Raw genomic sequence first — 12,152 nt, forward strand, 5'->3', positions numbered from 1 at the left:
CTCATAACTCAAAACCATCACCAAGATGACTGTCCTTAAACTTACCTGCTTTATAAACAAAAGAGCTTTGGGCATACTCCCTATGCAGAATATTGAGAAGGTACGTCATCCAGCGTCAAGATTTAACAAAACAGATGCCATTGCTTCCTCAAGGATACTCATGTGTCGTATGACAGACTCAGTACTAATACCATTCGGTGCCACTGCTGGATCTGTGCTAACCTGCCAACAGTTTCCCCACCGTTGTTTTTGCAGTATCCATGTAAATGTCAAGGCAGAGACTGTCTCCACATTATTATAAAGACACTTTTGACTTTGCAGCACCCCTGGGTGCTCAACTATGCTTTGCGAAATGTTGGTCTAAGGGAGGGGAGATGTTCCGGGCTTATCTCTTACCTCTGGAGTCTGCTCTTACCTCCAAGTCGCAGCTGTTTTGTTCCCTGGAAATCCCAGCAACCCTCAGGGCTCTTTGGAACCCTCTCTCTCACAAGGCCCTCTGAAGTGTCACTAGCTCGTCCCGTTGAGTACTAGGTCTGTCTGTTGGTCTGACTCCCACGTCAGGAGCCCCATGTCCCAGTCTTACTACGCGTTAGCTGGGTGCGAGATGCTGAACCTGTAGGAGCCACAGTTCCTTCATCTGTAGAACAGAGATGGGTTTACGTCCCTTGCTGGGTTGAGAGGATTAGTGTGATATGTTTGTGTCACGTCCAGCATAATGCATACAAGAAGAGGTGGATGAATTTTCGTTCTCTTCCGTTCTACTAATAAGTTTCTTAAAGACAACTGTTTTGGGTCCCACTTTATCCCCCTGAAGTGCTTCAAAGAGTGCCTCATTCAAGCAGACATCTAGTCAGCGTATCTTGATGTAAGTTACAGACTGGCTATTATGGTTTTAATTTAACCTTGGATGTCCTGGTTTCATCTCCCTTTTTAGCTTATAGAATAAACTCTGTTCTCACCAGTACTTGCCATCGTGAGTGGTCAGGGAACCTGGGCGCCTGGCATCATTTCATGGCTCAAACTCGTGGCTTTGACTGACTTCTCTAATTTTGTTTTTTTAATTCTGAATGAATTTAAATCTGGATGAGTTTTCCAGGCTAATGATCTGCATTTACATAGAGATGAAGCATCACTGAGAATCAGAAGCAGAGTAAATTATATTGTAAGGAGGGGGAAAAAAACACAAAGACTAAAAACTTGGTTAAAGATACAAAAATAATTTCCTCCCTTTGCCCATAGCATAGGAACTGCTCAAGTATTACAATGCAGTACCCAGGTATTATAAGTATTTAATACTCGAGTATTCACCCCTTCCTTCTTTTAAAATAAAGGAACATTCTTTATTAACAGTCATTGTGTAAAGGAAGATATTGTGGCCTGAAATCAAGACCCTATAAAGGAAGGAAAACAAACCATTGCAAGTGACAGCTGCTGGGCTTGGCTGGCCACAGGGCTCTCCTTCACGGACAACTCACAGGGTTCATCCTCACTTGCTGGGGCAGCTTTGTGCTTCTCCAACGTGTCCTTAAGAAGCTTCGAGCAGCATCCAGGGCTGGCCCAGCAGGGTCTTTTAGATCCACCAGACCTGGGAACACTGAGCATGGGGATGATGATGAACTGGCATGGGGGAGCCCCTGGCTCAGGCCTGGCCCCTTTCCCCTGCAGGAGGAGTGTCTCCATCTGTGAACGACAGGTGACACACACCCTAACTAATGCCTGAGCTACTTGAAGGCAAGATGGTCACAGAGTAAAAATGTTAAGAGTGGCCAATCTAGAAGCTACTTGAACATTTCCCAAGTCACATACACATTTTCTTAATGACTGGCTAATGCAAGTATTCCAGGCCAATAAATGTGTATTTAATAAACAGACAAGCAAGCAGCTTGTGCCACTGACCTCTGGTCATAGTTTGGGTGTCTGGTGCTGGGCTGTGATCCTTCCCCAGCCATTTACCCGGCAAACGTGGGCGCTGCTGCATGAGACACTGTGACGGCCACCAAGGAACACAGAGGAGGAATGCTCATTGTTGTTTAATATTACCAAAGTTAGGGACTTACTGGCCATTCATTTCCTAATCTTTCTTTTGCATTAAGATCTTTCACAAACAGAGGACAGTCTCTGTTCTTAAACTCTACCCTAAAGCCCTACCACTCCATCAGCATCTAAGACAGACTTGGTCATGTTGGACAACACAGAACCAAGGGCATTATTTGAAAACCAGTGCAGTAGAGTAGAACTACTGCAACGAAAGCTGTGTTTTCTTCTACTTATACTTTTGTGCTCACCCTAGAGGCACAAAAGGGTGTGAGTAAAAATGTGTTTGAAGGAACCTCCAACATGAAAGGGGCCAGAAAGGCCCACTGGGTCTTAGGGTGAGTGAGGAAGTAAGGTCATCAGGAACCCTGAGCCAGAGAGATGGGCTGTCAGGGGCCAGGATGCCCCACCTACAGGACGCAGTATGGGAGACAGGCCCTGGTGCCCAGTGGTCACTGCAGCCAAGTGATGGCCCACTGTACTTTGAAGACCCTCAAACCAACCATTTCTGGTGACGTAAGGAGGAAAGTGTGGTCTGACCCTGAGTTTAGAAAGGCATCGTTCACATGACTGTTGGGTTTTTTTATTTCCACCAGGAGGACAGGAACCAGGGGAAAGACAGCACAGGTGATACCAAGAAGGAAAGGGTTGGAGCCAGAAACCCCTACAGAGGGTGCAGTGCACACTCACTCAGGGAGGGGACAGAGCACAGTCAGCGCTCGGCGCTCTGCCCTGGGGTGTTTGCAGGTTTCACGTGAAGCCAGTGCCTCGTGTGTGCTTATTTTCATCATCTCTGTTTCAGGGCTCTACAGTGGCCAGGGAAGCAAGTGACAAAGAAAAGGTAAGTGCCTGGCGTCTCTCACCTTGGTCCTCGGCGTGGGGCCCAGCACCTCTTAGTTCTGTCTTCTCCTCCTCCCCTGAGCTTCTTGTTTCCCCTCAGCTATGGTGGGAAGCTCTTCGTCGATCTGAGGAACACTCTCCTCCAGTTCTCTCCCTCAGGTTAGCTGCCCTGTTGAACCATGAAGTATTTATTAGTTTGAAGTGTGGGTGAAACATTTCCCACAGCTGATCTTGAAAACACAGCCATCATCATGATCCAAACTAACGGGTACAGCTCAGCACCTGGGTCCTAGCCCCACTTTATGACTGACAGGCCAGGTGTGACCCTGAGTCCGTTTCCTTGCCTCCCTGAGCCCGTTTTCTCACCTGTAAAATGACGGTGTTGAGCTTCATAGTCACCTGTAAAATGTTGGCTTAATGAGCTTCAAACTCCTTTCCAACTATAAAATGTTAAGACCCATTAGAATATTTTTTGTGTATAAGGACTTAGGGACAGACAAGGAGACTCCTTACCTTTCTCTGAGACACTGGACTTTAGGTAATACTTGAACCACATTTTGTCGATTATGCAGGACTCTAGACAGATTCAACGGGAATCAGCTTAAGAATTTGGAAAGCGGCTTTCTGTGCATGAACCTAAGCGGCCTGAAATCGGGGCGTGTTTACATGGACGGTGCCTCTGTTCTCAGCTATTCCTCATCATGCTGAGGCGCCTTTTCTTGACCAAACCTTTTGGAAGCTGGGCTCAAGGTTTTTGTTTCTAAATTCTTTCAGTCTGGTATCATTCAGTTTAGGTCTGAATTTTACAGATTTAAAAATCTTTTGCTTATTCATCTAGAAGTTTGTGAACATCTACGGTTACTGTCCCAGCTTAAGGGGCTAAAATAATGAACCACACAGACATGTCCAACAAAGCGACACACACGTTAAATAGGAACTGACCGTAGCAAGTGCTAAGTGCTTTGACAGGAAACACGTAGCAAGGGACCTAAATCTGGCTTGGTGGTCGTCTGGGAAGAGCTGATTGGAAACCTGAAGAACGGGTAGGAGTTAGATAGAGGAAGAGGAAGAAAGAGCAGTGTGAGCAAGGGCACACAGATGGGCAGCACTTGGTGCTCCTGCTGGAGGATGAGGTGAGGCCACCTTGCAGGACCATCTGGAGAGGCTGCTGAAATAACCCAGAATAGATGGTGGCCTGACCTGGGGTGGGAGAAGATAGAGAGATTTAGGAAGAAGAATCCACAGACCTCAGAGAGTGAACAAGGGAGGTGAATGGTGCCAGAGAGTGTATGTGGAGGGAGGGCGGGGTTAAGGCGACTCCCAGGTTTCTGGTTTGGACAGTGGGGTGGGTGGGAAAAGGGAGCAGATGGAGTAGTTGGAATTGTCATCTCAGCATCAGAACAGACGTCCAGTCGGCATAAGAGGCTGTAGAGAGGGCTTCAGCTGGGAAAGAGGGCTTCAGCTGGGAAAGGGGGCTTGGGAACCTCCTGGGAATGATGATCAGAGACAGGGCAGCGTTGATGAGGTCATGCAGGACTAGCCTAACATAAGAAAGGAGACACTCACTCAAGCCCAGGAAGTACAGGGAGTCCTGTACAAGATAAACCCAAGGAGGAACATGCCGAGACACATGGTAACCAAGCCAACAAAGAGAAAATATTAAAAGCATCAAGGGAAAAGCAACAATTAACACCTAAGGGAACCCCCATAATGTTATCAGCTGATTTTTCAGGAGAAACTGCAGACCAGAAGGGATCCAGCAATGTTCTCATTCAGATTTGATAGAGAAATCAAAAACTTCACAGACAAGCAAAAACTAAGAGAAACTGGCACCACCAAATGGGCTTTACAGCAAATCTTAAAGGAATCTCTAGGCAGAAAAGAAAAGGCAACTAGAAAAGAAAATTATGAATGGGAAACCTCACTAGGAAAGGCAAACATAGGGTAAAGGTAGGAAATCACCCACACACAAATATGACGTCAAAATCAGCAACTATAGCAGAGAGGAGTACAATGCAGGATATTGGACACACACTAGAAATTAAGGGACAGGCAAGTTAAAACAATCTTGTATTTATATATAGACTGCTATATCAAAACTTCTGGAGACTGCAAACCAAAACTCTACACTACATACACAAAAAAAGAAAAAGCAATCCAAACACAACATTAAAGATAGTCATCAAATCATAAGAGAAGTGAACAAATGGGGAAGGGAAGAACAAACACAAATGCAAAACTATTAACAAATTGAAAATAAGAACATACATATTACCTTAGGGACTTCCCCAGCAGTCCAGAGGTTAAGACTCCACCTTCCAATGCAGGGGACATGGGTTTGATCCCCAGTTGGGGAACTAAGGCCCACATGCTTCAGGGTGCAGCCAAAAATTAAAAATAGTAATAATTACCAAATGTAAATGGATTAAATGCTTCCACCAAAAGACATAGACTGGCTGAATGGATACAAAAACAATATCCATATATATGCTGTCTATAAGAGATGCACTTCAGATCTAGGAACACACAGAGACTGGAAGTAAGAACGGACAAAGGTATTTCATGCAAATGGAAATCAAAAAGAAAGGTAAAATAGTAATACTCATATCACATAAAATAGACTTTAAAGACTATCATCACAAGAGACAAGGAAAGATGCTACATAATGATCAAGGGATCAATCCAAGAAGAAGATATAACAATTGTAAATACATGTATACCCAACATAAGAGCACCTCAATATACGTAATAGCCATATAAGAGGAAACTGACAATAACACAGTAATACTAGACGACTTTAACACCCTATTCTCATCAATGGACAGACAGATCATCCAGACAGAAAATCAGTAAGGAAACACAGGCCTTAAATAACACATTAGACTTAATTGATATTTATAGGACATGCCATCTGAAAGCAGCAGAATACACTTTCTTTTCAAGTACACATGGAATATTCTCCAGGATAGATCACATCTTGGGCCACAAGTCAAGCCTTGGTAAAGCTAAAAAAATTGAAATGAGGTATCTTCTCCGATCACAATGTTATGAGATTAGAAATCAAACACAGGCAAACAACTGTTAAAAAAAAACAAAACATACGAACACATGGAAGCTAAACAATATATTACTAAACAACCAATGATCACTGAAGAAATCAAAGAGGAAATAAAAAAATACCTCTAGATAAATGACAACAAAAACGCCACAATCTAAAACCTACAGGATGCAGTGAAAGCAGTTCTAACAGGGAAGTTTATAGTAATTCAGTCTTGCCTCAGGAAACAAGAGAAATCTCAAACAACTTAACCTCTTACCTAAAACAATGAGAGAAAGAGGAACAAATAAAACCCAAAGTTAGTAGAAGGAAAGAAATCATAAAGATCAGAGCAGAAATAAAAACAATAGAAAAGATCAGTGAAACTAAAAGCTGGTTCTTTGAAAAGATAAACAAAATTGATAAACTTTAAGAAGAGAAAGGGAAAGGGCTCAAATCAATAAAACTAAAACTGAAAAAGGAGAAGTTATAACTGATACCACAGAAATACAAAGAATCATAAGAAATGAAAAGAATCATAGACAACTTATATGCCAATAAAATGGACAGCCTAAAGGAAATGGACAAATTCTTAGAAAGGTACAACTTTCAAGACTGAACCAGGAAGAAATAGAAAATATGAGCAGACCAGTCACAAGTACAAAAATTGAAACAAATTTTAAAACTTCCAACAAACTAAAATCCAGAGCCAAATAGCTTCACATACATTTAGAGAAGAGTTAACACTTATCTTTCTAAAACTCTTCCAGAAAATTGCATAAGGAACACTCCAAGTCCATTCTCTGAGGCCATCACTCTGATACCAAAAACCAAATATGCCACAAAAAAAGAAAATTACAGGCCAGTATCACTGATGAACATAGATGCAAAAATACTCAACAGAATACTAAGCAAACCAAATCCAACCATACATTAAAAGGATCATACACCATGATCAAGTGTGATTTATCCCAAGGATACAAGGATTCTTCAATATCTGCAAATCAATCGGTGTGATACACCACATTAAGAGACTGAAGGAGAAAACCATATGATCACCTCAATAGATGTAGAAAAAGCTGTTGACAAAATTCAGCAGCCATTTATGATTTTAAAATGGGCATTGAGGGAAATGAACATAATAAAGGCCATATACGACAAATTCTAATTTCTTCAAGAAAATTAGATACACCAAGAAGGGAACATTTCATGCAAAGATGGACACAATAAAGGACAGGCACTGTAGGGACCTAACAGAAGCAGAAGATATTAAGACGAGGTGGCAAGAATACATAGAAGAACTGTACAAAGAAGATCTTAATGACCCAGATAACCATGATGATGTGATCACTCACTTAGAGCCAGATATCCTGAATTGTGAAATCAAGAGGGCCTTAGGAAGCATCACTACAAACAAGCTAGTAGAGGTGATGGAATTCCAGCTGAGCTTTTTCAAATCCTGAAAGATGATGCTGTGAAAGTGCTGCACTCACTATGCCAGCAAATTTGGAAAACTCAGCAGCGGCCACAGGACTGGAAAAGGTCAGTTTTCATTCCAATCCCAAAGAAAGGCAATGCCAAAGAATGCTCAAACTACCACACAATTGCACTCATCTCACACGCTAGTCAAGTAGTGCTCAAAATTCTCCAAGCCAGCCTTCAGCAGTACGTGAACCGTGAACTTCCAAATGTTCAAGCTGGTTTTAGAAAAGGCAGAGGAACCAGAGATCAAATTGCCGACATCTGTTGGATCATAGAAAAAGCAAGAGAGTTCCAGAAAAACATCTATCTCTGCTTTATTGACTATGCCAAAGCCTTTGACTGTGTGGATCACAACAAACGGTGGAAAATTATTAAAGAGATGGGAATACCAGACCACCTTACCTGCCTCCTGAGAAATCTGTATGCACATCAAGAAGCAACCATTAGAACCGGACATGGAACAACGGACTGGTTCCAAATTGGGAAAGGAGTACGTCAAGGCTGTATATTGTCCCCCTGCTTATTTAACTTATATGCAGAGTATATCATGTAAAATGCCAGACTAGATGATGCAAAAGCTGCAATCAGGACTATAGGAAGAAATACCAATAATCTCAGATATTCAGATGATACCATCCTTATGGCAGAAAGTGAAGAAGAACTAAAGAGCCTCTTGATGAAAGTGAAAGAGGAGAGTGAAAAAGCTGGCTTAAAACTCAACATTCAAAAAACTGAGATCATGGCATCTGGTCCTATCACTTCATGGCAAATAGATGGATAAATAATGGAAACATTGACAGACTTTATTTTCTTGAGCTCCAGAATCACTGCAGATGGTGACTGCAGTCATGAAATTAAAAGGTGCTTGCTCCTTGAAAGGAAAGCTATGGCCAACCTAGACAGCATATTAAAAGGCAGAGACATTACTTTACTGACAGATATCTGTAGAATCAAAGCTATGATTTTTCCAGTAGTCATGTATAGATGTGAAAGTTGGACCATAAAGAAAGCTAAGCACCAAAGAATTGATGCTTTTGAACCGTGGTGTTGGAGAAGACTCTTGAGAGTCCCTTGGACAGCAGAGATCCAACCAGTCCATCCTGAAGGAAATCCGTCCTGAATATTCTTTGGAAGGACTGATGCTGAAGCTGAAACTCCAATACTCTGGTCACCAGATGTGAAGAACTGACTCATTGGAAAAGACCCTGATGCCGGGAAAGAATGAAGGCAGGAGGAGAAGGGGATGAGGATGAGATGGTTGGATGGCATCACCAACTTGATGGACATGAGTTTGAGCAAGCTCTGGGAGTTGGTGATGGACAGCCCAGCATGCTGCAGTCCATGGTGTCGCAAAGAGTCAGACATGACCGAGCAACTGAACTGATGACAAACTCACAGCCAATACCATTCTCAGCAGTGAAAGCTGAAAGCATTCCCTCTAAGATCAAGAGCAAGACAAGGGTATCCACTGTTGCCACTTTTATTCAACACAGTTTGGAAGTCCTAGCCATAGCAATCAGAAGAAAAAATAATACAAGTAATCCAAATTGGAAAAAAAGTAAAACTGTCACTGTTTGCAGATGACATATTACAGGAAATCCTAAAGATGCTGCCAGAAAACTACTAGAGCTCATCAACGAATTCAGTCAAGTTGCAGGATACAAAAGTAATAACAGAAATCTCTTGCAATCCTATATACTGTCAACAAAAGAACAGAGTTTAAGGAAACAATCTCATTTACCATAACATCAAAGAGAATAAAATACCCAGGAATAAGCCTACCTAAGGAGGCAAAAGACCTGTAATTTGAAAACTATAAGACTGATGAAAGAAACCTAAGACGATACAAACAGGTATACCATATTCTTGGATTAGAACTCTTACAGGAAAACATAGGTAGAACACTCTGGCATAAATTGTAGCAATATCTTTTTTGATCCACTTCCTAGAGTAATGATAATAACAAAAATGAAAATGGGACCTAATTAAACTTAAAAGCTTTTGCACAGTAAAGGAAACCATAAACAAAAAGACAACCCTCAGAATGGGAGGAAATACTTGCAAACAAAGCAACTGACAAGGATTAATCGCCAATGTATACAAACAGCTCATGCAGCTCTATTAAAAAGAAAAAAAAATCAAAAAATGGTTTCTCCAAAGAAGATATACAGAGATGACCAAAAAGAACATGATGAGATGCTCAACATCACTAAGTAGCAGAGAAATGCAAATCAAAACTACAATGAAACATCACCTCACACCAGTCAGAATGGCCATCATCAAAAAGTCTATAAACAGTAAATGCTGGAGAGGGTGTATAGAGGAGGGAATCCTCCTGTACTGTTGCTGTGAATGTAAATTGGTTTAACCACTATGAACAAGGAACTTTATGCAGGTTCCTTAAAAAACTAAAAATAGAACTACCATATGATCCTGCAATCCCATTCCTGGGCATATATTCAGAGAAAACTGTAATTCGAAAAAATTCATGCACCCCAGTGTTCACTGTGGTGCTAGTTACAATAACGAAGATGGAATCAACCTAAATGTCCATCCACAGATGAAGATAAGGCAGATGTGGTACATATATACAGTGGTATGTTATTCAGCCATAAAAAAGACCAAAATAATGCCATTTACAGCCATGTGGATGGACCTAGAGATTATGGTAAGTGAAGTCAGTCAGAAAGAAAGAGACAAATACCGTATGTTATCACTCCTGTGGAATCTAGTTTTTTAAGTGATATAAATGAACTTATTTACAAAACAGAAACAGACTTACAGATTTCAGAAGTAAACTTGACAGTTACCAAAGGGGAAATGTGGGGAGGGACTTATTAAAAAGTTTGGAATTAACATACACACAGTACTGTATATAAAATAGATAACTGTTAATAACAAGGACCTACAATATAGCACAGAGAACTACTCAATATTCTATGTGGGGAAAGAATCTGAAAAAGCATGAATATATTTATAACTGAATTACTGTGCCATAGTCCTGAAACCAACACAACATTGTAAACCAACTGTACTCCACTGAAGTTTTTGTTAGTAAATAAAAATGAAGTGAGGCAGAGAAAGGAAACGCTGGCTCCTTTGAGAGTTTACATTGTTACTGTGCACCTGTGACTCTATTTCCACACTTCCAGCCTCTGTGTAAATCACCCTGAAGGCACCAGCTTTGACCCAAAGCAGCAGAAATGACGGACTGTTGGCCTCCGTGTTGCTATGTAAACGTTTCTTCCAGGTGCTGAAGACTCAAGTGGGTGTTTAAGTTTTAGTCCATGAGAAACTCGGAGACTCACTATTATTGGGATCTTCTGCTAGGAGAAAATAATCTGGGCTGTTTAAAGGACCACACACTAGCATTGAAAGAAGGCTTTCTCAGCATCATCAAAAGAAGCCGGCCCCCAAGTAAGCTATGGATGCGATGCCATGCGCTACACCGCAGGGACTGCTCTGCTTTGTTCCCTAGTCTCCTGTGACCACAGCCAGCGGTCTCCGCACCACCACCCCAATTTTGATCTCTTCAGGTTCTAGCTCCAGGGGCTTGCTTGGTCTACTCTGACAATAACCAGTGCCAAGAAAGACAGTTACGGCCAATGGGGTGATTGCCTCAGAATCCCAAATCCTAAAACAAGAATGCATGTGAAGGAAAGCCACGGTATTTGACATGGCCGTGACGGTTCATCGTCTGTGTGTCCCTCCCCATCTCTGCCTCTAGGACCACACGCTTCCCAGGCACCCCTGGCACCCACCACAGCCCCACTCCCTCCCTCAGCAGCCTTTTATTGGTGTAGGTTCCTGTGACAAGGCAGGAAATCACAGAATGTGTTTAACAGAAACCCGGTTTTCTGAGGATGCTTCTTATCATACACTGAATGTATGCAAACTATTCCTCAAAACATCTCCCCAGAGGTGGACATCAGAGACAAGAGGGACCTTGACCGTCAGAGTCCGGTTCCACCTCACGTGTGACAGACCCAAGACCCGGGAGCCTCTCTTCTCACACTGCATCACACAGCTGGTGGCAGAGGCAAAACCTTACCTGGGCGGGGGGTGGTGAGGGGTGTATTTTTTTCTATTAATCTCAATATACTGGGATTTAGAAAGGTACTTAATAGTAACCAATGTTTGTTGAGCATATACTATATGCCAGACCTGTTTTCAATTTTACACAAATTTGGTCATGTCATCCTGATCACTACCTTTGAGATGGGGGCTATTGCTACTTCCTTTGTGTAAATGAAGTTACTTGACAGACAAGCTCTAACCTGTCCCACAGTTCTGACATGACAAAGCCAGGTTTCCAGTCTACAGTGCACATTCCTAACCTTCTAAATGTTTAGGGCTTCCTTAAAAAAAAAAGAAAAAGAAAAAGGGATTTATTATCAAAAATTCATATTAATCCCATGAAGATGAACAAGGAGACATTCCACCACATTTCACTGACAAAAGCACATAACGCAAAACCACGTGGTGCTAAGACAATTCATTGAATCTTGATTTAAAAGTTAGAAAAGTAATGAAATGACTTGAAACCATGTTGGCAAAAACAACCAATTCATATTTCCTCCATTTGAGACGTATAGTTACTTCTGTACATATAGTCTGTCTTACTGTATCTTACACTATATAAACATTAAGACTGTTTATACAACAGCCCCAAGGAAGACATCAATGCTTTCTGCTCCTTTCTGGGCTTGGGGTTCCTGATAGCTCTTCCTCCAGGAGCAGCAGCTCCAAAATGCCATCC

The 12,152-nt window shown here is 41.8% G+C and overlaps 1 protein-coding gene across 1 annotated transcript in view; it reads left to right on the top strand.

The window, feature by feature from the left end:
• The window catches only part of PIP4K2A (phosphatidylinositol-5-phosphate 4-kinase type 2 alpha), a 186,767-nt gene that overhangs the window by 149,867 nt on the left and 24,748 nt on the right, over window positions 1-12,152 (top strand). The window contains exon 6 of the mRNA XM_027559980.1: window positions 2,837-2,875. Coding sequence (XP_027415781.1) covers window positions 2,837-2,875 — 39 coding nt within the window. The remainder of the gene's footprint in view (window positions 1-2,836; window positions 2,876-12,152) is intronic.

Source organism: Bos indicus x Bos taurus, chromosome 13 (genome assembly GCF_003369695.1).
Source record: "Bos indicus x Bos taurus breed Angus x Brahman F1 hybrid chromosome 13, Bos_hybrid_MaternalHap_v2.0, whole genome shotgun sequence".
Taxonomy (NCBI): domain Eukaryota; kingdom Metazoa; phylum Chordata; class Mammalia; order Artiodactyla; family Bovidae; genus Bos; species Bos indicus x Bos taurus.